A 23572-nucleotide genomic window follows, 5' to 3' on the forward strand; every position below is an offset into this window, starting at 1 on the left:
GCTGTACAGATTCCTAGTGCAGATAAATTTAACCAAGCATGTCAAACCTTACCTCAGTAATAAGAACTGATTTGGAGTCACTGCTGTTGATTTTCAGAAAATGTGTGAAACCTTTTATGGTACTGCAAAAACCTCAATTCACACTGTGAGATAGAGTAGAGGAATCAAAAAGATGTTGGTGTCAAGATTCTTGCCTTGAGTTTTCTAACCAATGCAATGTAATTGCTGACTAATGCAAGGAATCTAATTTTAATTATGAAGGCTGAGCTTAGAGGCCTGCTAGTAAATAATTGCAGATATAAATCAATTAGGAGGATGCTACTGGGTAAGAAGCCCATTCCTGGGTAGCCTGATATGTTTAATTTCACTTGCAGTTGAATCTGTGCAGAAAGCAAGGGGTTTAATTTGATTTTGGTAGCAATGCTGCATGCACTGATGAGACTTTCTTAAATCTATGAGAAGAACTTATTCTGAAATTTTTCTGAAATGTGCAGTAGCTTGGTATTTTAAATACAAGTGTATCAAACAACAAGAGAACAGTAAGTGTAATACTGAGAATAAATGGAGGATGGATTGTAGAAGCAACTTCCATTCTCTCATGCTCTGAAGTCTGTGCTTTTGGGCCAAGTTTGTCCTTTTATTCTGATACAACGGCTTTAATATAATAATGAAAGAAAAGTTTAAAATGACCCTAATCAAAATAGCTGGTCATTAAGCAGTTATTAAGAACTGTCTATTCTAATAGAGATAATTTCTGAAATACTTAAGGGGCAATAAATTGCTGCAATTATATTAGCATTGTTTAAAGAAAGGCAAAATGATGTGAAAAGAGGGGTTGTGTGGCATTTTTCTAGTGTAGATATGCTGGCTTTTTCTTTTTTTGAAAAATATTTTTGTAACCCTTAATAGTTTTGCATTTGATTATTGTGTTTCAGACTGTTTGAAGTTTCCTCAGAGCCAGACTAGAAAAATGAATCTTCAAATTATGTTCTTGCAACATGTCCCTTTCTCATTTCTGAAAGCTCCTTCTGGATGGGGCTGTATTTTGCCTAATTTGTACTTGAAGTTTACACTACACTAGAAAGCTTTGTACCAAATTCTTACTTCCTTTGCCCTTAATACTTAAAATTTATGGGTTTTTTTGCATTTGTTGAAAATGCTTTATTTGCAATATGACTTCAGACTTTTATTAGATACATTGCTCTTTTATGTCTCACTTGCTTTGTTCCAGCAACCTGAACTAAACAGGAGAGTTAGACAGGACTATACCTCATGCTACTTCCAGTGGAGTATAACTTGTTTGTTCTTTTAAATTGAAATACTAAAGCCAGCATATGCTAAGTGGGTCACTTGCTGGTTCTGACACAAAGTCAGATCTGTGCACAAGAAGCAGCAATGGGCAAAGCTTCCTTCTTGCAGCAAACCAGATGGCTGATGTGACAGTCATCTGCACGTGGTCATGAGCAGAGAGAGGAATGACCAGGGAAATGGTGACGAAAGGACAGAATGCTCATTACCTTCTTGTGCACAAATATGTGCTCCAGACATCATTGGTATCAGAGCAGTTGTAGGAAAAAGTTACATAGGAAAGTTTGGGAACATGGGATATACATTTCCTATGGTCAAATGGAAAGTAGAGATCAGTTGTGAAATTCCAGAGACAGGACCATCCAGAATGTCTATATACATAGATCATCGTTCAGATTTAAATAGTACTCATAAAGTGTAGGCATTAATGGAAATTTATTTTAAAATAATAATTTTGTAATCTATTTTTCAAAAAAAAAGCCTATGTGCAGCAATTGTATTGAAGAAAAGGGGAGTTTTTTTGTTTTAACAAGTATTTTTTTTTATTTCAGATGCTATCATTTTTTCAGGGTTTGTTCACTTTCTATCACCAGGGATATGAGCTTGCTAAAGACTTCAACCATTACAAAACGGCCTTGCAGATAAATATACAAAATGTAAGTTGAGTCTACTTTTGTGAGTAAAATCACTCGGTGAAGTTGCTACATGTGCACTATCTGTATTGCCAACACTTAAGAGTTCCATGTGAGTGCATTGCCTGTGAATTTTGGGGATATGGTGCCATCTTCTGGATAACCAACCACATCACTGAACAAATCATCACTAATTCCAGTGAGTTCTTTGTAAGTTCTAATAATACTGTAAAAAACAAGCATGAAGTAAAAGGCCTCCACTCCTTTTTTAGGTTTTTTTTGGAGATAGAAATAATGCAAGGATTATTTAAAATGAATTAAGTCTGTTAAAAATGCATAAAACACTGGATAATTCAGAGTATGGGTAATGAAAGATGAAGTTTTCAGTGTTTTGGGTGTACTTTGGAATTGAGTATGTGGTGGTCATGTGGAGGGTCATTTCCCTGTAGGGTTACGTTATCCATAACTAAGAAAAGGGAAGAAAACCAGCTGGTCACAGCAGTGTGGAGTTTGTCTTGCAGCAGCCCTTTCAAACAAGAACATCCCTGTTGGTTTGGGGTACAGAACTGTGTAAGGAGACTTGGTGTTGGCACCCATGGTGTATTTGACAAAATGATTTGTTCCTTCAAGGACAGGTAATTGGGGCCACCAGTAGTTTAGTATGCCCTCATCCCAAATCTCCCAGTGTGATGTGGACTGGGAGAGCAGGAAACAAGGTAAAGGCTGGAGCAGTGGGACTGACAGAGTTACTGGTCAGATGGTCTGTTTGCTTCCTTGAGATTTATGAAGAATAAATCTTGCTCAGAGGAACTTGGGTGTGCCAGAAGCCTCTTGGTAGGAAGCACACCACACACCTTACTGCCAAAAATCAGTTCCTGGTGGTGCATTTGTTTTGTTGACCTCTGGGGGCATCTGGAATTAAGACACAGAAACTGCTTCTTGGAGAGGACAGTCTGTTTTTAGAAATGGCTTAGCTGGCAGGGAGGCGGAAGGGAGGATTACAGTTGCTGTAATGCATAGTGACGTGATTCACATGCCACCATACCATTCCTTTCATTTTCTTCCTGTATGTTCAAGTGTCAAGTTTCCTTTTGAGCTGTTATTTGGTTTGAGAAAGGGGCCTGGTTAGTGATAACTTTGTAAGCAGACATTTGTTGCAGAAGTCAGTGCTTGTGGGGAAAATGTTAGGCCAGACTTGCTTCTTCTGTGTGCTTAACAGAGTGAGGAGCGGCTTAGAGGAGAACTGATGCCAGCTGAAACATGAGAGGGAAACTCTGGTACAGTTTTGAAGAGCTGGGTTTCAGAATACAGATGGAAAAGAGCCAGAGCAGTGATCTGAAGAAGTGATGAGCAGTAATTAAGTAAGCTAATCTCAGCAGCTGCATTTTCAATTGACTGAATGGCAGCACCTATGCCCCACCAGATTCTGAAGAGCTTGAGCTTTGCAGCTCAAGTTTTATGGACAGATAGAGGCCATAGAGAGAAGTCAGAACAAGGCTCAACAACTATCTAAGGTAAGAGGAGAATAGAAGGAAACATTTGAAAACGCTGTGAGAGGACACATTCTCCTCTGTGCTGAAGATCAGCCAGACATCCCAAAGGAAAAATGAACTGGGGTCTGCCTGTAGTACAGCTGAGCTGCTGGCAGAACACTGGATTGATGGGTTAGAAATTGAAGGGTACAAGATGCAGTAGAGATAGCCTAGCTGGAAATGGTGAGTGATTTAAGAGTTGCCAGTGTAGCTGTAGTAGTTGCCTTTCATTCAGGTTGTCTTTACTTTGAGAATTGTCCTATGAATTTCCTCTCCACACCATACCACAAACCCTGCCTTCCTCTCACTGCCCATCTCCCCCCCTCAGATGAAGGAAAGAAAAAGCCTTGTAGCCCAAGCTCTAGAAAACTGATTCTTCCCAAAGTTGTGCTATCCTGTAGGCTTGTCCTGGGGAAAAGATAAAACAGATGAGGCCGCATTTTCAGAAAAATAAAGGTGCTTTCAGAAAGCAAAAAGACACATCTGGAACTATGTGCTTTCCTCAAAACACATGTACCAGCTTGGATTTTAAAGTATTTTTCAGTGTTTTCAGCTTGGACATGTGCATATGTAGAGAAAACCAATTACCATGATTGTTGTGGTTTTATTTGTGCATTTACCAATTACCAGTGTTTTTCAGACTAAACCAAAGAGTTTCCTGTGTCAGATGTGAGCTACTCTGTTGTTTTGTGTAGTCCTGTCATGTAATTTGTGGGTGGCATGGTTACTTTCTGATTGTTTTTGCTAATATTCTGATAAATATTTCTCTTCCTGCTGCTTGCAGACTTTGGAATAAGTGACATTCAGGAATAAAAATCAACTGGACTTCCAAGTTTTTTTAGGTTGTTTTTGCATGCTTCTGCTTGTGTGTGGTCAAAACATTTGGCACATATATAGTCTCAGTCTGTATACACTGTTCATGACCTTCCTGACACTTTTTTCCTCAATTACCACAGAAAATTCTCTACTTCCTGTCAACAAGTAAGAGTCTCATGAATTAAGCCAATATATGTAGTAATATTTTGCACTCAGTATTTCACTTCTCTCTGAACAGATCAGTGGATTGTTTCAAAACCTACTCTGGCAGTCTTAGTGTGCTTTCCACAGTCACAGCAGCTGATATCTAAATCTCACATTGATTTTGAAGAATATCAGAAAACTTGGAGAGTGAACACCTATATGGGAATCATGCTTTAAGACTAAATGTCCTAAAATAGCCTGGATCATTGTCTCTTTTTGTAGTTATTTGTGGGGGGTTGGCCCTGGCTGGATGCCAGAGGCCTGCTGCTCTGTGTTCTCTCTAAAGCTGTTCTGTCATTGCCCTCCTTAGCTGGAGAGTTTGTGGATCAAGAACAGGACAGGGAAACCAACTACAGACCAATTAGAGGCAAAACAGACTTGACTGGGAGAATTCAGCTTAATTTATTACCACATTAGGGTAGGGTAATGAGAAATAAAGCCTAAATCTTAAACACACTTTTCCATCAGCCTTCCCTTCTTCCCTCAGTGGTGCCGGAGAATGAGGGTTATGGTCAGTTCAGCACACGATGCCTCTACTGCTAATTCCCCCTCAGGGGGAAGACTCCTGACACTCTTCCCCTGCTCCAGCATGGGGTCTGTCTCACTTCAGACAGTCCTCCCTGGGCTTATCCAGTGTCCACAGGCACTCCAGGGGAACCTCAGCTCTGGCACCTGGAGCATCTCCTGCCCCTCTGCACACTGGCCTTGGTGTCTGCAGAGCTGTTCCTCTCACATGCTCTCGCTCCATTCCCTGGCTGCATTTGGCATTGTGTGGTTCTTCCCTCTTAAATATGTTATCCCAGAGGCTCTACCATCGTCACTGATGGGCTGAGCCTTGGCCAATGGCTTCTCTGTCTTGGAGCTGTCTGGCACTGGCTCCATGGGACAGGGAGGAAGCTTCTGTCACCCTCTCACAGAGGCCCTCTCTGTAGCCTTGCTGTGCAAGCCCAGTACATGACTCCTATCAGCCAGGAAAAGTCTTTCTCCCACTCTCCTTACCAAAGAGTTTTTGCTGTCTCCTTTTAGACACGAAATCGTTTTGAAGGAACAAGGTCAGAGGTAGAGGAGCTCATGAACAAGATCAGAAGAAATCCTCAGGAACATAAAAGAGCAAATCACTTCACGATGGAAGGCTACCTCTACGTACAGGAAAAAAGTAAGGGGTATTTTGTATTCCCAGTGCCCATATTGGGCATATGGGCGAGTCTTGCCTCTACAGGTAACATGATGATGATGCAAAGAATTTACTGTTGATTAAAGAGTCATCTAAGTATATTTTTCAAAGTTTTTAGCAGCATTGTTACTCTGGCTCATAAAAAGAATATTGAGCTGAAAATGTGACAGTTTTTAGTAAAAGTGTCTGAATTCAGGGAAGTTTTGTTTGACCAAAGAATGGATTTAATCTTATTTTTAGTTCCTCACTAATGACCCCCCCCCTAGAACTGTCAAACATTTGTTGTCAGCCAGCAAGATGAGTTGTCAAGTTAGCCTCTGAAAATTTGGCTTGTTGAATATGATGAAATTGAGTGTCATTTCCTTGATTCATTGATACACTTTCATTACCTAATTGTGATGATAGGGTCAAATAAAGCAGACTATATGTTAGGTAGCTGGTGTTAAAATTCTTGCTGTGAAGGTGCATGTTGCATAAATCATATCCTGTCAACACTTCAAACAATTATAAATCTTTCTCACACTAGTAGAAACGCCAGGCAAGATGCAGAGCTCTTGTTGCTCAAGGAATGACAATTTATTGTAATTTATTATTTATTTTAAAACATTTTGCATAAATCATGTTTTTGAGATGTTTGCCCTTATAGAGTGAAAAGATTCATTTGCCGACCTGTTTTCTAGGAGAAGTTAAGTAATAGAAGTGCAGAGATACAAAGGGTCAGAATCCAAGTTTGAACAGTTAGCATTATGATGCAAATCTCAGCAATACTGTTTGCAGTAAGCAGGGCTCTAAAGGAAGTGTTTTCTGTCTAGGGTACGCACAGATTATAGGAGAGAGTTCTGGTGTGATCAGACCTTAATCATGAGATTGTTTAGAACTTGTAACAGATGTGTGGTAATCTGTGGTTATTTACCTTCAACTTACCAGGTATAAATTTAGCTTTCTGTGTTCTTCTAAATAAAGTCTCAAGGGGGTATTTACTGTATAGGGAAAAATTATTTTATCTTTAGTAGAGAGAGAAAGATACATTAATAATTCTTTCCATTTGTTATTAAGCATAAGAGTGAAGTACAACATGCATTGCATTTTAGAATAATAAGCAGTGGTTAACATTAGTATGATGTATGATGTATAATATTGTTAATTTGTACCTTTTCTTTAAATACTGCATTAGTAGGAATTAACTAGGGCTCTTAAATATCATTTTAGAAAGCAGAATGGAGAAACTGGAAAAAGTACATACTATTTATTGCTTTTGTGTTATGTAGGGCCTGCTCCCTTTGGTTCCAGTTGGGTGAAGCACTATTGCATGTACAGGAAAGAGACAAAGAAGTTTTCCATGATCCCATTTGAACACAGATCAGGAGGGAAACTTGTATGTATATTTATGTATTCTACTCTTACACTTGTCCTGTATTAAGATCAGAAAATGTGTCAGATAAGATTTGTCAAGTACTTTTCCCCTCTACCCTCCTTGCCCCTTTTTTGAATCTTTCCTTCAGCAATTCAGTCTGCCATTAAAGGACATTAACCTAAAGTAGTGGACATTAACCTTCTATAAAGCTATTAATAGAATTCTCCAGACTTTTCAGTTGCATCCTTTTAGGAGAGAAGAGGACCTGGCACAGATAACATGGAATGTTTCACCATTTAGAATCTTGTTTATGAGGTCCTTAACTTTCTAAAACATAAATCAGGAAAATATAACAGACCTAGAAATTTCTTTATTAAATTACTCAGTGTTTTCTTTTGGAGATTTAAATACTAGAAGTGGAAATAGAAAAGTGGATAGGAATATAGTTTGTACTGATAACTGAATGTAATTTCACCTATCTTTAAAAGCATCTGAAATATTCAAGACCCAAGACTTTGTTTATCTTTAAATGGCTAAACTACTGAAATAGTTGGGAATTTATTACCTTTAAATATGACACATAAAATGAATGTATTGATAGGGATAAAATGCATGTTGTCGCAAAGAAAAATGATATCTGAATCTGGAAACTAAGGCTTGAGTCAATATGCCTGTAAATGTATGCCCTGCCTTCAAATTTGGTTAGGAGATCATGTTGTTGGAATTTTATCAAGTTATTGTATCCTATTAGCTTCAGCAGAGGAGAGATGACTTTCATAATTTTGAGGAGTCTGTGTATTTACGAATATATTGAATTTGGAAGAATCTTTCAAAAGCTTTGGAAAACCTGATGTACTGAAAATAAGTGGTATTTGGTTTCCTTAATCACTTCAGTACTTCTATGAATTTTTTATCCTAATTTGCTGTAGTTGTAATAAGCCATTTTAGCTTGCATAGCATATAGTATGTGTGACTGAGCATTCAGCATTCTAAAATACCTATGAAGCCATTTCTGCTGTATTAAAAGATCTCCCATTTGGAAATCCCTGCAGTTACTCCTTTAGTGGCAGCCTTCTATGTCTGGAGATGCTGAATAAGACAAGAAATAATTAAAATGTGCAGTTAATCCTGATTTAATCTGGTACAACTCAGGCAGCATTCACAGATGAGTTTGTGATTCCTGGGTAAGATAAGATCCTGGTGTTGGTCTCGAAGAAAGAGAGAATTGGTTCTGTAAGATATGTTACAGATGGTAAAGAACACTTCCTTTGTTCTCATTGGTGTAGCCTTTACTATGGCCTTTATATGGAAATCACTGTGGCTGACATAAAATGGGAAAAACCTGTTTGATTGTTTCTATTGTAACCAGTGCAAAATATTTTTGTTAGTTTAACTTACTGTGGTGTTGGGTCATTCTGTAAAGTACCAGCTGAAGGGGACTCAATATTTTTAGATTTATGTCCCAGAAATGACCATAGAATTTATGTTATTGTGTAGAAAAGTGAACTGCAAACATGGGCGGATTCTTTTGCAAGTGTCAGTTTTCAGTATAGCTTTTGCATTTAATATAAATTTACCTAACTTGCCTTGTACAGCTGGCTTACTGGAGCTTATAAAAACTTCCAAGAACTGGGTCAAGCTTATAAAAACTTTCTTTTCACAGGGTGATGCAGAACTCTTTGTCCTTGCATATTGTACCAAAAGAAATGCAGATACAATAGACAGGCGATTCTGTTTTGACTTAGAAGCTTCGGACAGGTAAGCTTGTGAAGCACCCTAGGGAAAGCTCTTTTAAGTAGTAATTAAAACTACTGCAAAATTGCTGTTGTCTTTTCTTCTGATTTCTTCAATCCTCAGTCAGAGTTCCAATGGGAATGGTCACTGGAGGAGCAGGCAAGCACTGCCATGGCTCACTGGGTTTTACCTCACCTGTGTGTTGCAAAAACAGAGAGGAACTGAAATGAAATGTAGACATTGCCTGAGCTCACGCTAAAGAAAAGCACAGAGAGAGTTAAGAGGAACTATTAAGAGTTATCATAGTGAAGAAACATGGCTTAAATAGAGCTGTAGTGAAAGACTGATTGCAGTAATAATTTATGTAGTCATGACCACATTGTATCACATTCCTCTGTTCCAAAATCATGGGTTGCTGAGGAGATATGCTGCATTTTCAGATTGAAATAAGGTTTTTGGGATTTTGAAGCTTCTTGTGCCTGGTATCATCATCCACTGCATCTTGAGTGTTGTTGCCACTGTCTTTTTGAAGCACCACTTGTTGCTCTATTTCTTAAGAAAAGACTTGCTAATCTTTTTCTCTAAAAGACCTCAAAATTTGATAAACATTGTCTTTCAACAGTGTTCTAGTCTTCCTTCATTTATGAAGATGAGGGTATTCAGCTTCATAAGGTATTCTGAATAAATTAGGCCATGGTAATGCTACATTCTTTTGGTACAGAAATGGATTGTATCTGGAATTAAATGTTAGATATAAATTAGTGAATTGCTGCTGAGATTTTGCATCGACCCCCTCTGAGCTGCTTTGAATCTATATGTTTGCTCCTTATTTACACCAATTAACCACATGCTAACTTATAATATAGTAGGTCTTCAAGTTTTGTGGGCTTTTTTTTTTTTTTTTTTTTTTTTTTTTTTTTTTTTTTTTTGCATCAGATTCTTAGTGTTTTTCACTTCAAAAGCAGCAGGGCTAATGCTCTCAGGCCCCCTGTCCTGTGATTGCTCATGATCTGCAGATATGTTTGTGATTATGTGATCAAACTTTAATCAGAATCTATGCTGAGCTTGTGTGACCAGTCAGACTGGCCAGAGGCATGTTCATTACTACAACAAGCAATGGGTAAAGGGATGTGCAGCAGCAAACTTCTAGCCCACATAGCAGATGAGAAGATGCTCATTTACAGCTCAGGTGATGTTTTTTGTCACTCTACAGCATGGTTTGAACTTGCATGTTTGAGTTGAGGAGGATGTGGTTTATCTATTCTAATGCTGTGTCCCAACAGCATGAAAGGAAGTAAAGATTTGCACTCCAGACATCAGCTCCTCTTGGGTCAGTGTATTGATTGGTCAGTAGGGATAACAGATTTCAAACTGAGTCTGATAAAACTGCTAAAAAGTAGCGTGAGAAATGTCAGTCTGTCCCCCTCTGTGTGTCATGTGCTCAGTGGGGTATCTGGAGTTAATACAGAGATGGATGGGAGAGCAGGGTTTCCTTGATCCTGCAAAACACTTTTTCATTCTCTTCTCTGGTAAAAGGGGGAACAATCTAGTTCCTCTTTCTGTCTTGATATAATAGACACAATTTGATCTGCTGTGACCTTGATATCAGACATTTTTCTTTTAATAATATATGTGTGTAGTACTGAGATGTTCCCATGGAGATTAGTTCTGTGCTGCAGGCCATTAGCTTGTTTCCTTGGTATCAGTTCAGGGCACACTTATCCCTCAGCCTGTCCAAGTTAAAAAATAGCACAGGGATTGACAGCTGGCATGGGCTTTTCTTCAGTACTGTGCTTTGGAAGGAGAAAAGGTTGTAAAATTTTAGGGAAGACTTTTAGGTAGCAAACATTCAGCCTTGTGTGTGACTTGGGCATAACTTTGAGCTTGCTTAAAATTTGCATATTTTTCTTTCAAAAGGAATGCTGAGATGGCTGTATTTTCTTTAAATTCTGATATTTATGGCTCTCAGGGTGCTAAGATTCTGGTTAAATCTCTGGGAAGTGATACTTTTTCTGTTTCTAGTACTCTCCATCATGTTTACTTGAAGGTGACTTGAAGCAAATGTAGGGAAATTTAAATCTTAAGGAGAGAGCAGAGGTCTTCTAGGATAGGAGAAAGTTATTTTATTGATAAAGAGCATTATCCTTCTAAAATACTACTTAGATTTAATTTTTTTCAAGTATAGGACAATGAGAGGAGGTTTTGTTTCCTTTGACTTTATTTTGAAGACAAATAAATGATATTTCATGCACCACATATTGAGTTTGATGTATTGCTTCTAGGTTGATACTCTGATGCCTTGAGAACTGTAAATTAATGAAAAGAACTGAATGGTTGCAAACTATGATCATTGTTGCTACTTTAAAGATGAAGATCATATATTGAGTTAACAAATCCCATTTTTCATCTAACAACAGTGCGAGTCCAAGTTTATTTACAATTCACAAAATTCAGTAACTCCAGCAAGTGTTGGAATCAGCAGGTGATCAACAATGAGCTATCTGAAATAGTTTGCAGATTACATTAATTTTCCTTTTCCTCCTGTTTCCCCTATTTCTTACTGCATGTATCACTTCTATGCCTTTTATTTTCAAGATCGGCAGTGTTCAGTTATTAAGCAAAAGAAAATGAACCCTGTCTTTTAGGACAATGGAATTTTGCTTGTTGTTGGAAATAGAATTTGAAAAGCATTTTTTACTTGTTGATGAATGCAGTTACCTTATGTTGTTGGTACATTTGCAGGCCTGGAGTCCCTGTGACCATGCAGGCATTTTCTGAGGAAGACAGGAAGCTGTGGATGGAAGCCTTGGATGGAAAAGAAGCTGTAAGCATAATTTAAAAAATATTTTATTATATGTAGTGGGGAATTCTCTCACCCTCTGCTTTCTGATCCCATTTATACTTTAATAAACTGGCATTATGTAGTTTGCAAAATGATAGATTCAATGAATAAAGGATAAAAGTGAAATAAAACTCAGGAAAGATGAGTAACTTGGTAAAGCTCAGTGTAGATAACTGCTAATGCTGATATGAGAATTTTTCATTGTAATGACAGCATCAATTTTTACAAATGGTTTCCCATCCCAATGATAATGTTGGTGTTGTAGAAAATGTCTAGCATGTTCACTTAGTCTTATGCTGACATGCTGCATTCCAGTGGCAAAACTAGCATGAGTGAGTTACATGGTGTTATTATTTTATTCTTTACAACCAGATCAAAAAGTTCTTGTCAATGGGACCTAAGGTTGTTCATGAATTTACTTAATTTCTGCCTCTCATCAGGAAGCAAGTCTGAAATGTTGAATTGAAACACACTATTTATTCTTACAATGATAAATATATTGGTCTTGTGGGCCAGGAATGATGGGGTTTTCTAGACAAAGACAGAGTCATGTGTCTGCCCCTGTAGCTGTTTGATTGACCTCGTTGTTACACTGATCTGGTTTCATTTGCAGAGGTGTTTATTACCATGACAGGTTGGCTGAGCTGCACTCCCCAATAAGTTGAAAACTTTTGGGAAACTCAAACTGGAACATAAGTCCCAGGAATCATCACATTCTTAATAATTTAAATGACCTTGAAACTGGGGGAATTTAACCTGGAGAGAAACATAGGAAGATGGAGCACATAAATCCCAGTTATCTGGCTACAGCCAATTCAGGGGCTGTATCTGTTCTGAGGGGGGCACAGACCTCTGGTCCTGCTGTGAGAGCTGCTGGTGGTGCTGTGCTCTGGCTGTAATCAGCTGTATTTGTGCCTACTGAGCACTGAGATTGAGAATATCTTCTTTTCCTGGTTTCACGAAAGTCTTTAAAATAATTTCTCTTTTTTACTCTTTTTGTGTTAGCTTCTCGTCAACTTGAATAAAGCGAATGCAAAGCGAGAGGGAAGTAAGTATCTGAATTAGCATTAAGGCTGATTTTGTTAATATTTTAAAATTGAGAAAGACAAAGGTAATTTGGTTTTTTTTCCCCTTTTGGAACTTTTTTCCCCTTAATTATTTTGCTTTTAAATATTGAGTTTTGAATATTACTTGTAATTTTTGTAATTACAAGCAATTAATTAATTTTTAATGAATAGGTTTTCATACTAACTCAGTACATATTGTATAGGACTGGACATAAGCTGGAGAAACAGTCTGATTGGTTTGCCAGTTTGCTTCATACCTGAAATTGATTCAAGGGTGAATTTTTATGTAAATGCATCACAATTTCTTAATCCAGATTGTGTGTACATTTCTGTTAGAATGTGAAGGTATGGTTTTAAAAACAGCTGCAGCTGAAGATAAAGATCAGCAAAAAAGCTGAATTTTTACATTTAAAATATAAACCAAAATATGGAAGTAGAAAAGATGGCTTTCTTTACACAACATTAGCTTTCTTCTGTTGGTGAAGTGTAAGAGTGAAAACAGTATCCTTCTTTGATTATGAGGCAATTTATGCTTGCTTTTTTAAAACCTTGAAATTGCTGATTCAAGCTGGATCCTAGTGTTATTAATAGAAATTTTTCCTCAGATTTGTCTTTTTATGGTACAAGACCAGGTCCCCAGGAGCAAGAAGGCCAGATGTTTGGGGGAAGGGCAGTTTTGCAACATAAGCTTTTAAATGAAGTTTTGATGTGAAGAAAAAGAGTAAGATAGGAACAACAAAGGAATGCTGGAGCTCAGCTGTTGTCCTGTTCATGCATCTGCTTTCATGTAGTCAGATCATTAACTGCTGTGAAATGATATACATGTGTCCTGTATCTTTAGTGTGGGAATTTCTTTGGCTGAGGGTAGGACTCAGTAAAAGCCCTGCTGTTGATAATTATGTTTTTTCATCATAAGTACTTCCTTGTCCCATTTGGTGAACTCTCTCAGATGTTGTTGATGTTGCAGTAAGTACTGTTAAATTCCATCTTGCATCTGCCAACAACATGTGTAACTAATCAGAGATCCCATTCTTCAAAGGATGCTGCTGTGAACAGATTCACTGAAGCCACTATCACCAGAACAAGCCTTTCCTTCAGCTAGGCAGGCTCGTGAAGGAGAAAAGCAGAATTTCTCTATAAAAAGTGATGTATTCTTCCAGTTTCAGAATATTTATAGTTTTGCCTCAAAAGTACAGGCTTTATGATTAAGTCCAGCCTTATTTTCAGTGAAAGACATAATTGTAATGGTGCTTTTAAAGTGTTCAACCCTTTTTATTGTTTCTTTTGTAGGTGCACAATTGGATAAGATAGGGTTCGCCATCATCAAAAAGTGCATCAGTGCTGTTGAAACACGAGGTAATGATCAACCCAACCTGTTTGTGAAGAGGGTGAAGCAGATGGTCTGCTGAAGAAGGTGGTAAAGCCTCCTGTAGATCTCTAGAAAAGACTTTACCATGGAAGACCTTTCACTGATTACACCGACCAAGACAGGAGTCTGTCCTTTTATGCATGGCTTTCTTTCAAGAAATGTGTTTGCCAGAAGTGCTCACAAGAGGGGAATGGCACTTCTCTTGATAAAGGGAGCCAGTTTTTGTGCACAAAAGCTGAGAGAAACCTGTTGTATTTTGTAGGCATTGCCTGCACCTTTGCTTTGCTGTTCAAACAGACTAATTTATTTCAGTGTTTCATTTCTGTTCAGTCTCTTAAGGCAGAAGAAGAGGAGCTGAGCAGGCAGGTGATTAACAAAAAGTGTTGAAGTACTTTTCATGGAGTTAGTTTCACCCCAGGGCCAAAGATGCTGTCAGGATTTATTGTTGCATATACTCATTGTACTTCCAGAATTGGAGATGGAGGAGAGGTCGGTGTGCAGACAGTATTCGAGAGGTATTTGGGATTGATTTTGGAGAGGCTCTGCTGAAGTGTGTGCTGACCAGCCACGCTGAGGCTCACTGCATTATACATGGCATTGTGTGGAGAAACAGCTTGTTTGGTGGTGGTTTTTAAAAAAAGAGGGGAAGGCCTGAAGGTAGGTGAGGTTACAGTATATTTCCCGGTTTGTTAAAAGAGATGTTATGATTTCTCTGTGTGCATTTTTGTTTTCTTCTAAATTGTTGACTTTCCCTCCTACTCCCAAAGGAAGGACAGAATTTTTCGCAAACTGGATCTTTTTATTTTTCTGGAGGTCTGGCATTGCACAGGGCAGAATACTTAAATCTTTCTGTGTATCACAGTCCAGCTTAAATAAGATGAACAGAAGAGCAGGTTCATGCTTGCTGTCAGTGCAGCATCTTACTGAAAAACAGTGTTTTCCATGCACACACTTACTATACAATATTATTAGGAACACAAGCAGCAAAACTTAAAGTTTTGCATTTAAACAGCAAGAGATATCTGAAGTCCTTTTTCTCTTAGACCTTTTTGTATCAGTCCTGTCTGATGCATTAAAGATGTTATTCCAGATTAAGCCTTATTCTATCTGGTTTTGTATTTGTTCATTCTGTTCTTTTGAATATTTTTTCAGATAAGTTTGCCTGTCTCATCACTTTAAAATTTCAGTTACTGGCATTTACAATCTGAATATTTGAGCTGGGAAACATTGCAGATAAAGCTGGCATCCTACAGATAAGTTGTCTTCACTGCAAAACCCTGTCTCAGTATAGTCTGGATCTTCTCTTTACAGTAAATGAAGCAGATTTAATGAGAAAGGTGGCATGTGCTCATGTAATAAAAGGCTAATTTTGGCCTAAAGTACAGTTACAGGCTACCTTACAATACCTCATGAATTCTCCTTACTATGAACAGTGTGGAATATGCTATATTTCTGTATTTTGATTTATTATTTATATCTATGTTTCAAATAGTTTTCTTTGAGGATTGATTATTTTTTTTCTTTTTCTGATACCCTACAAGAAAAGTGAAACAAGAACACGACGGTGGAAAAAATGCGAACACTTTTTTTCATGAAATGGTTCTTTGGAAAAATGGTTTTTGTTGCCTTTTTTTTTCCCCTCTCAGGGCTATGGGTGGATAGGTTAAACTGAATGGAGGTTTAAGTTCACTCTGTCCTTTATGCCTTGATTTAGAGGCATGCAAGATGATGCAAAGTATTTGTGTAACTCTCTTGTTCAAGACAAATTATGAGCTTTCATGAGGTAGCAGCATTTCTCCCCGTAGTGGGGTCTGCCCTGAAACATACTTGGGGAAGAATTAAAGTTCCCCAAGTCTATGCACACTTGGCACCTTTGCTGCCCTATGTACACAGAATCTGTAAGGTTTGCAGTCAGTAGAATGGTAGTTATTACCAATGAAAAAGACTTGGGTCTATTAATTTTGTTTCAGAGAGTACTCAAGAAAGAAAATAAATCACTTTTCAATTAATATTTCTCATCCTGGGGTTCCAAGGATATATTTAGGTAAGGTGCTACCTCCCAGGAACTCAACAATCTGCTTAGTTTGGTTTCAATGCACTTGCTTTTTCCATTACGTTTCAAGCAGTCGTTGATGATTTTCTGTTTACTGATTCTGAACTTAACATCAACTGCATTTAAAAAACAAAACAAGTAAACAACTCCAAAACAAAGCAAAAAACCTCTAAAGGACCTTCTGCTGATGTCTGCTATGCTAAACAAATGGAGGGCCAGGAGAGCATTCACTTGTTTGTCTCAAAAGAGTTTGGTCACATAGTTGTATGGTGAAGAAAATCCATCTCTCAAGTGGCAGAATTTTCTACCTGTACTTTTCCTTGAAAACCATCTTTACTTGGTTATTTTACTTTAATGATAACACATCAAAAGCAAGTTATATTCAGCAGGAGAAAACAGGACAGATGCTTCTTCAGAGACTGTGCTTCTGTGCCATGTTTTTATCTCTTTTAATCATAATGGGTGTGAGGTTGGCGTGGGTGGGAAGAGAGGACAGTCTAGTGTGGGTGGAAACTGAGAATAGTCTTGTCATGTCACAGCAGAAGTAGTCTGGTATTCAGAGAGAGAAGAGCATAACGGAGATATTGAACATAAACTTGTCAATGGCTGGATCATTTTTTTTCTCAGTTATGTTCCCTTTTATAAAGCCAAGAAGGGAATTATTTGCTCTGAATGAATAGAAGCACAAAAATCAGTGTCTTGGTTAAAATGCACGTGAGCTTCTGATTCAGCATTGCCTTACAAGAGATTGGCTATGCTTCTCTGGTAGGACATGCTGAGGCATCAGGATATGCATCCCATCTCTCACATACTGAGTGCCGTGCTGGTTGGATGTGCATCTGTGTTTTGTCTTGGAGAGAGCGTTTTGGGATTCTCTTTGGAGTATTTCATTTATTATTCTCTGCTGAGAATGATAGAATAGGCTAGGTGTTTATAGAAACATCAAAGAGCTGCATGCCCCACTAGTAAAGGCTCTGTGCATGTTTTGGTGTGCAAGTAGCTGGTTGTACCTTCTGAGGGGATGTGATGGTAAAGTTTGCCAGAGCAGTATTTGTCTTGAGCTTAGTACTGGTGGAGCTGCCAATCTGAGCTGCAGAGAGAGATGGCAGCATTGAGCTGCATGACCAGGCTGGCTGCTCCTCAGGCAGAAAGTACATGGTGAAGAGGGAGTAGAAAACCTTTGCAAGTGACATAAAACCCTCTGTCATTACCTTGAATTTAGAGTGTCACTTGTATGGCTGTTTCTGTGCCATGGATTTTGGTATAAAAATTTGTATTTGCAGCTATATTGCAAGTCTGTGTCAGCCTCATGTACAATGCAGTCACAAAATAAACTTGCCTACTCTGTACCTTGCTTACAATAGGATAAATTACTGTCTTGCTTTCAATACCTTATATTTCTAAGCATGCCTCACAAGCTGTGTCCCTGTGCCAAATTCTGTATCAGGCAGCCAAACATCTTGAGATAATGTAAATATGAAGGAAGTTGTGCTGCGGGGCTTTACCGTTCCAGGTTGCCAATAGTGGTTGAGCCGGCAGACACAGCGTCTGAACCCTTCAGCATTTCAGGCAGTGGGGAGCTGTTCCTTGCAGTGAGTCATCCTGTCAATTGTGTTCTGTAAATGCCAAGCATTATCAGTGTTGGATGTGCTGAAGATCTGAAATGTGCAGATTAAATCAGAAGTAGGACTGTTTCAAACCAGGTTTGTATATTTTAAATAAAACATCATTTGAAAGTATGGTTAAAGGTATCATCTCAAAGTATGTTGAAATATTAATGCCTCTTTGCACTCCTTGATGTCTGCAAGCAATTAGCTATGCTTTTTTCAGGTTGATGAATTTGAAACTGATCAATTATCTGGTAATCTCTATCATAGGCTCATGATTATTGCTGGAGGATTGTCATAGTTTCAATACTGCCATTTTCCAGAGACTTCTGCATTATCCTGTCTGTTCTAATACTGAGGAATAGGTTTTGTGGTTTGACCTTGATTATTTCAAAGCCTGTAAAGGTATGTTTGGGGTCAGCACAGTTGGTTCCCCCCAGTTTTAATGTCAGAAACACAGGAAATCACAAATCAGCTTCTGAGATGAGCAAAAGATGAGTGTGACAGTATTTCCTCAGATTTTTTTATCATGCATATGATGCAGAAGGCTTGTTCTGTGGTACTGAAAGTAGTAGAAGACATTGTATAAAAAAAGTATGATGCATTTTGGCAAAGCTTGGTGTTAGTTTAGTACCAGAATTTTCCTGGACACCTCTGAGAAGTTTGAAGCGAAACTATTTGCTGCTCTCAGGACAGATTTGTAGTGCATTCTTGTTTGGAGTGTATCAAGGACTATACTGTTGAGGTTTTTTTTAGTGTCTCCAAGTGGTGCATAGCATGCTATCATACTTGTTCTAGGGATCATTGGAAAACTTACTTGGTTGTGATGATAACTTCCAATTTTGAGAAAAACAGTGATGTGGCCCCATAGCTGTTTTGGTTTTATTCAGTTCACTCTTTTGTTCACAGCTGAACTGCAAGCATACTCCTGAGTTGTGTGTTTGGATGAGCACAGATAAAATAAAGGAGATCTGGCTTATTCTGTTAATTTGAGCCAGCTCTGGACCTGGCATCTAGCTCAAGACTCAGCACCATTCCAGCAGTGCCTGCATCCTGGGAGGATAAAAGGGCCAGTTTTACCCAGGTGGGGCAAGCAAGGGAAGGAGCAGCTGCAGCCCTGGGACAGGGGAAGGAGCAGTGCTGGCAGGGAGGACTTCAGCAGGCTCAGGAATCTGGGATGGCAAGGAGGCTGCAGACTGAGGAAGAGGAAGGCGTCAGAGGAGAGAGAAAAGATGCAGCAAGGCTAGGCAGGAGGATGAGGTAGAAAATGCCAAGTTCCCTCTACCATATTGAGAATTATTGCTGTGTATTATGGCTCTGTCTGACAGTAATTCATTAAAAGGCTAATGATTTTTACATACTTCATCTAATATTTATTTGGGAAGAAACTTTTTCTCATATGACTGGTTTTAATTTTCCTTCTCTCTGTTGGAACAGCTTGGTATTGAAGCTGGGAATTCTCCACAATTCTTCCTTTGTTGAAGGATATTTTGAATAAGAATACCACATAATCTGTTATTTGAAAAGATTTCCTTGGAGTAGAAACACAGCGATTTTGTGGCATTTCTACTCTTCCAGGCCAGTGTGATTATGAAGGTAGATTGTGTTTGTAGATGGCTGCTTATTATGAGGCCTCTCAAACATCTGTGTACTGTAGTATTTTACCTCCCACTGTCTAGGCTCTGAAACAATGCGGCAGACATAGACTACCTTATTTTGCCCTTTTTCTTCCCTGCCTCTTCTCTCCCCTTTTTTTTTTTTTTTTTTTTTCCAATTTATATTCACAATTTTACTTCCCTGGGGATAAAACTGAGTAATGTAATGGAAAGCAAAAGCAGGAGGAGAAAAGGGATAGAGAAGTGAATGTATGTGAGATGATGGAAGGGCACAGAGAATGCCAGGAAAGTGGTCCAGTGTCCATATAGAATGGGAGTAGGGGACTGAAAATACTGTGTTGGTTATGGCTCCTCTTTTCATCCCAAGAAAAACTGTTCAGTAGCTTTTGGTGGTGCCTCTGGATGTAACTCCAATGTGGACCACAGTGGGTTGGAATGAGGCCTTGTATCTTAAATGGAAAGCATTTATAAACTTGAAAAAGTGCTGATTTTGAGGACTGGGAATAGGCTTAGGTTTTTCTTCATCCAAAGTGTTTAAGTCACTGCACATTGGGGGGGGAGGGGGCGGGGGGAAGAAATGTTAAAGTTATTGAAGAAATCTTAATTTAGCATTGTGTGTTCAGTTCCTACATTATTAGAATGTGGCTGTTGATGTACCCAAAGTGCAATTTAAAAGATTTGAAATTAGTCAGTAGTTTATTTATTTATTTATTTTCAAGTAAAGCTTTGTCCCTGTTTGCTTCTTCTCTCAGTTTCGGAAGTGGAACTGAGGTACATGAAATCTTTATCAATATATAACATGAACTTACCTTAAAAACAGAGTAACAAAAGGATTCTTTATTTATAATTTTGTTCTTGGAACTGTTAATACTATGTAGTCTCTCTGTCTTTGAAGATAATTTCTTGCCTGAGGCAAAAATTTTAATGCTAAATTTGACTGTGGTTGATCTCGTGATTTTTTTTTTCTGTTTTTTACATAATAGGTATAAATGACCAAGGATTGTACAGAGTTGTGGGGGTGAGTTCAAAGGTCCAGAGACTTCTGAGTTTGTTGATGGGTATGCCTCTATTTTACAACTATTTTTTCAATATTTTATTTCATGTTGTTTTACTGTCAATATTTAGTTTTTAAAGCACCTTCCAGTAGTTTGCTCTAGTCCATGCAAATAATCACCACATAGTTGCAAGTTTCCTTACTTTAAAAAGACCTGGATTAGTTGGAATGAACAAATTAAGAACTGCTATGAGACATATGTAGGAGCAAAGATTGTGCTTTGTGCAAGGTTGATGGAAGTGGGATTAAGGCAGCCTAAGTTGAAGGATCTGATCAGAAAATTCAAAATACCAAAGTATTTGGTATGTTTGAAGCTGGTTGCTTCATTGTTTGAAGTTTCCATCTTCCTTCTCCCATGTCTGGAATGTACCAGTGTACACACCCATGTATCTGTAGTTAATCACTGTGCAAAATAAGAGTTAGTTTAAACCTACTGTTAAAGAGTTATTTGGTTAAAGAGGAGGGATATGATATCTGTATTAGTAATAACTGTGTGTTGAAGCAGGAGACAGATGGAGAAAGGATTTGGTTTTGTAAACTTAAACATCTTAGGCTCTTTTATACCCAGTTAGCTAAAATTATTTGCAGAAATTTTTTTCTCCTTTTTCTTTCTGGAAATTGTGATGCATCTTTAATTCCAGTGACTGGAGTTCTCTTGCCACTCTGCTGTCCCTGGGGGTTGGGAAAAAGAGAGAAATATGAATATGGCACCTGGATGAAGTCCCTCATCTCTCACCAAAGTAGTAGCCATGACTGCAGAATGTGCCATGTCCCCCCATTTCTTGTCCTGAGCACTGACAGTACATGCAGTCGGACAAGACCACTGGGATTAGTTCATTTTTATAGAGCTTCCAAACCTGTCACTTGACAGCAAAGGTCTGATTCTCAGGGATTCATTGGTATGCAAAGAAGCTTGTTTGCAGTTTGCACCAGGCTCTTCTCCAGAACCATGCATGCTCCATCTGTGCTGATAACACAGTGTTCTTTGGCACTGCAAACTGAAGGAAGCCAGAAAGTGAATTCATTTCATTACCCCAGACATTATGTGAATGACAAAGCGCTTTTATATTATATGCTGCTGTCAGTTCAGTGCCACCTGTAAGACTTTTTCTTTTCCTTCCTTTATTTTTTCAAACAGCCTGTCTCCTCAGAAATGATAAGACATCTTGAGACTTGAGGACCTGCATGTCATATCAATCTGTCATAATGACCTTGCTAAATATTAATTTATGATGTCTTACTTTAATCAATATTAACAGCACCCTGAAGTAGTCCATTAGTAAACCTTTAAAGTATTACAGAAAAAAGGCTCTTTTTGGAAATACAAACCGGGATTAATAAAAATGACTGATCTATAACAGATTTTCCTAGTTGTTTATCTGTGTTGGGGTTAGCCTCAGTAAGCAATAACCATCTTTAGCCATTGACCATGGGAAGAATGACGTGCTGTCACTCAGAGAGCCTTGATTAAATGTGTTTGATATCACAAGATGCTTTTCAGTTTTGTTCTTGCTGGCTTAGCTGGGGTGTGCAGGTCTGGCAGGCAGATTTTCCTTGCTGCCATTATTGGTATCCAAATTAAATAGACTCAGGTTGCCAGTGGCTCAGTAGCAGCTGGAAGAGTTTACTGGGGATTCCAGCATCTGCTTTTAGTTACTTTTTAGAATCAGGAACATTTTTTGTCATTCCCAAGTTTCATATATTTATTTGACAAAGGAAGAATACAGCGGTATCAAGATGAGGCCAAATACTGAACAGGAAAAAGTTAGGGTGCAGGCAGGTGCTCTTTTCTGATGATTTGTTGAAAGTGATTCTATCTCTGCTCTTTATCTATCCGTCCTCAGAGGAGAACAAAGAGGGTTCCTTTTTGATATACAGTGGTACAGAGAATTTAAAATGACTGATTAATCTTTAATCCTTTGTCTCTGGACATACTCTTAGATACTCTTTTATATGAAAGATTTTTCAGAATCATAAAAAACTCATATTAACTTTCTGTATTTTAAAATGTTTGATAAGATTTCAAAGTATTTTAAGCTACCTATCACTGACCATGAAGTTCACAGTTGGAAAGGCCTTGTGTGAAAAGAGTCTTCCAAATGGTAACCAGGAATGTAATATGTAATTTTTTTTTTGTCTCTTTTTCAGATTATTTTCTATAGAATTTTGGAAAGTAGACTGAGAGTTAAAAGAGTATGAGAAGACCAACATATGCTTTTCTAGTACTATGAATGCATAGATTTTCAGCTGTAATGCAAAAATCTAGTGGAGCTAAGTCTCTGCAAAATAAAGCTTAGCAATCAAATACATAATTCTATTTAGAAAAAAAAATTACAATTAACTTAGTCCATGAAGATACCTGTAACTGGTACTGTGCTATTTTGCAGCAATGATCTTGTTTAAATTTAAAGGGAGGCATCTAGTGAGGAAAACACTTTTCTACCTTTTAAGGGAAAATGTTAAATTAACCAAATACCTCACTGTAAACAGGGATAGAAAGCTAGAACTTCCAATATTATTGGAAATGTGTTCCAAGCACTGCAGTGTGAGTTGTCAGGAGTCTCAGTTCTGGAAGTGCATCAGGGCCCAGTTCCTGTTCCATTGGTGGCGTTATAGATCTGAGGTGCCTCATTCCCTACACGCTGTTCCACAGATTTTGTACAAGCCATTGCATGGATCAGCTTTCACATGGACCATTGCCTGTGGGAAGGGGCTGCTGAGCACTTGCAGTTTCTGCTGATGAGTTCAAGTTTATTTCTGATGTTGTCTGGTGTGAAAAATACCAGATATCACATGTAGCAGGAAGCTTTCGGGTGCTTCTGCCTTCCCAGAACTAGCAGGTTTCGAAACAATGGCATGGAATTCCTTGTTAATTTCTGTACAGTAGATGACAGTATACATGGACATCTACAGTGGGCATATTGCAAATGAAAGCAAAGAGAGTCTCCTCCTAACCAACTCAGTGAACTGGACAGTTTTTATAAGCTCTGGCTCACTTATTGTCAGAAAGATTTGCATAAAATTTAGAGCTGATCTGTCAAAAGCTGTTCCTTAAACATGCACAGTTAGTTTTACAGGCATAAATTTGCCCTTGAGTGCACAGTGGCTGTTACATGAACGAGTAGCATGAATAAAGCTAGACTAATAATTTCTTGAAATCTGGTTCAAGTTCCAGTTCTTACTTAAAATGGATGTTTGAAGTAGAGGAGG

General features: G+C 38.2%; 1 protein-coding gene across 1 annotated transcript in view; it reads left to right on the top strand.

The window, feature by feature from the left end:
- The window catches only part of ARHGAP10 (Rho GTPase activating protein 10), a 138533-nt gene that overhangs the window by 59969 nt on the left and 54992 nt on the right, over window positions 1–23572 (top strand). Inside the window, exons 7-14 of the mRNA XM_063156749.1 lie at window positions 1860–1964; window positions 5519–5648; window positions 6935–7041; window positions 8684–8778; window positions 11497–11578; window positions 12602–12644; window positions 13954–14019; window positions 20292–20366. Of these exons, the coding sequence (XP_063012819.1) occupies window positions 1860–1964; window positions 5519–5648; window positions 6935–7041; window positions 8684–8778; window positions 11497–11578; window positions 12602–12644; window positions 13954–14019; window positions 20292–20366 (703 nt within the window). The remainder of the gene's footprint in view (window positions 1–1859; window positions 1965–5518; window positions 5649–6934; window positions 7042–8683; window positions 8779–11496; window positions 11579–12601; window positions 12645–13953; window positions 14020–20291; window positions 20367–23572) is intronic.

Source organism: Melospiza melodia, chromosome 5 (assembly GCF_035770615.1).
Source record: "Melospiza melodia melodia isolate bMelMel2 chromosome 5, bMelMel2.pri, whole genome shotgun sequence".
NCBI lineage: Eukaryota > Metazoa > Chordata > Aves > Passeriformes > Passerellidae > Melospiza > Melospiza melodia.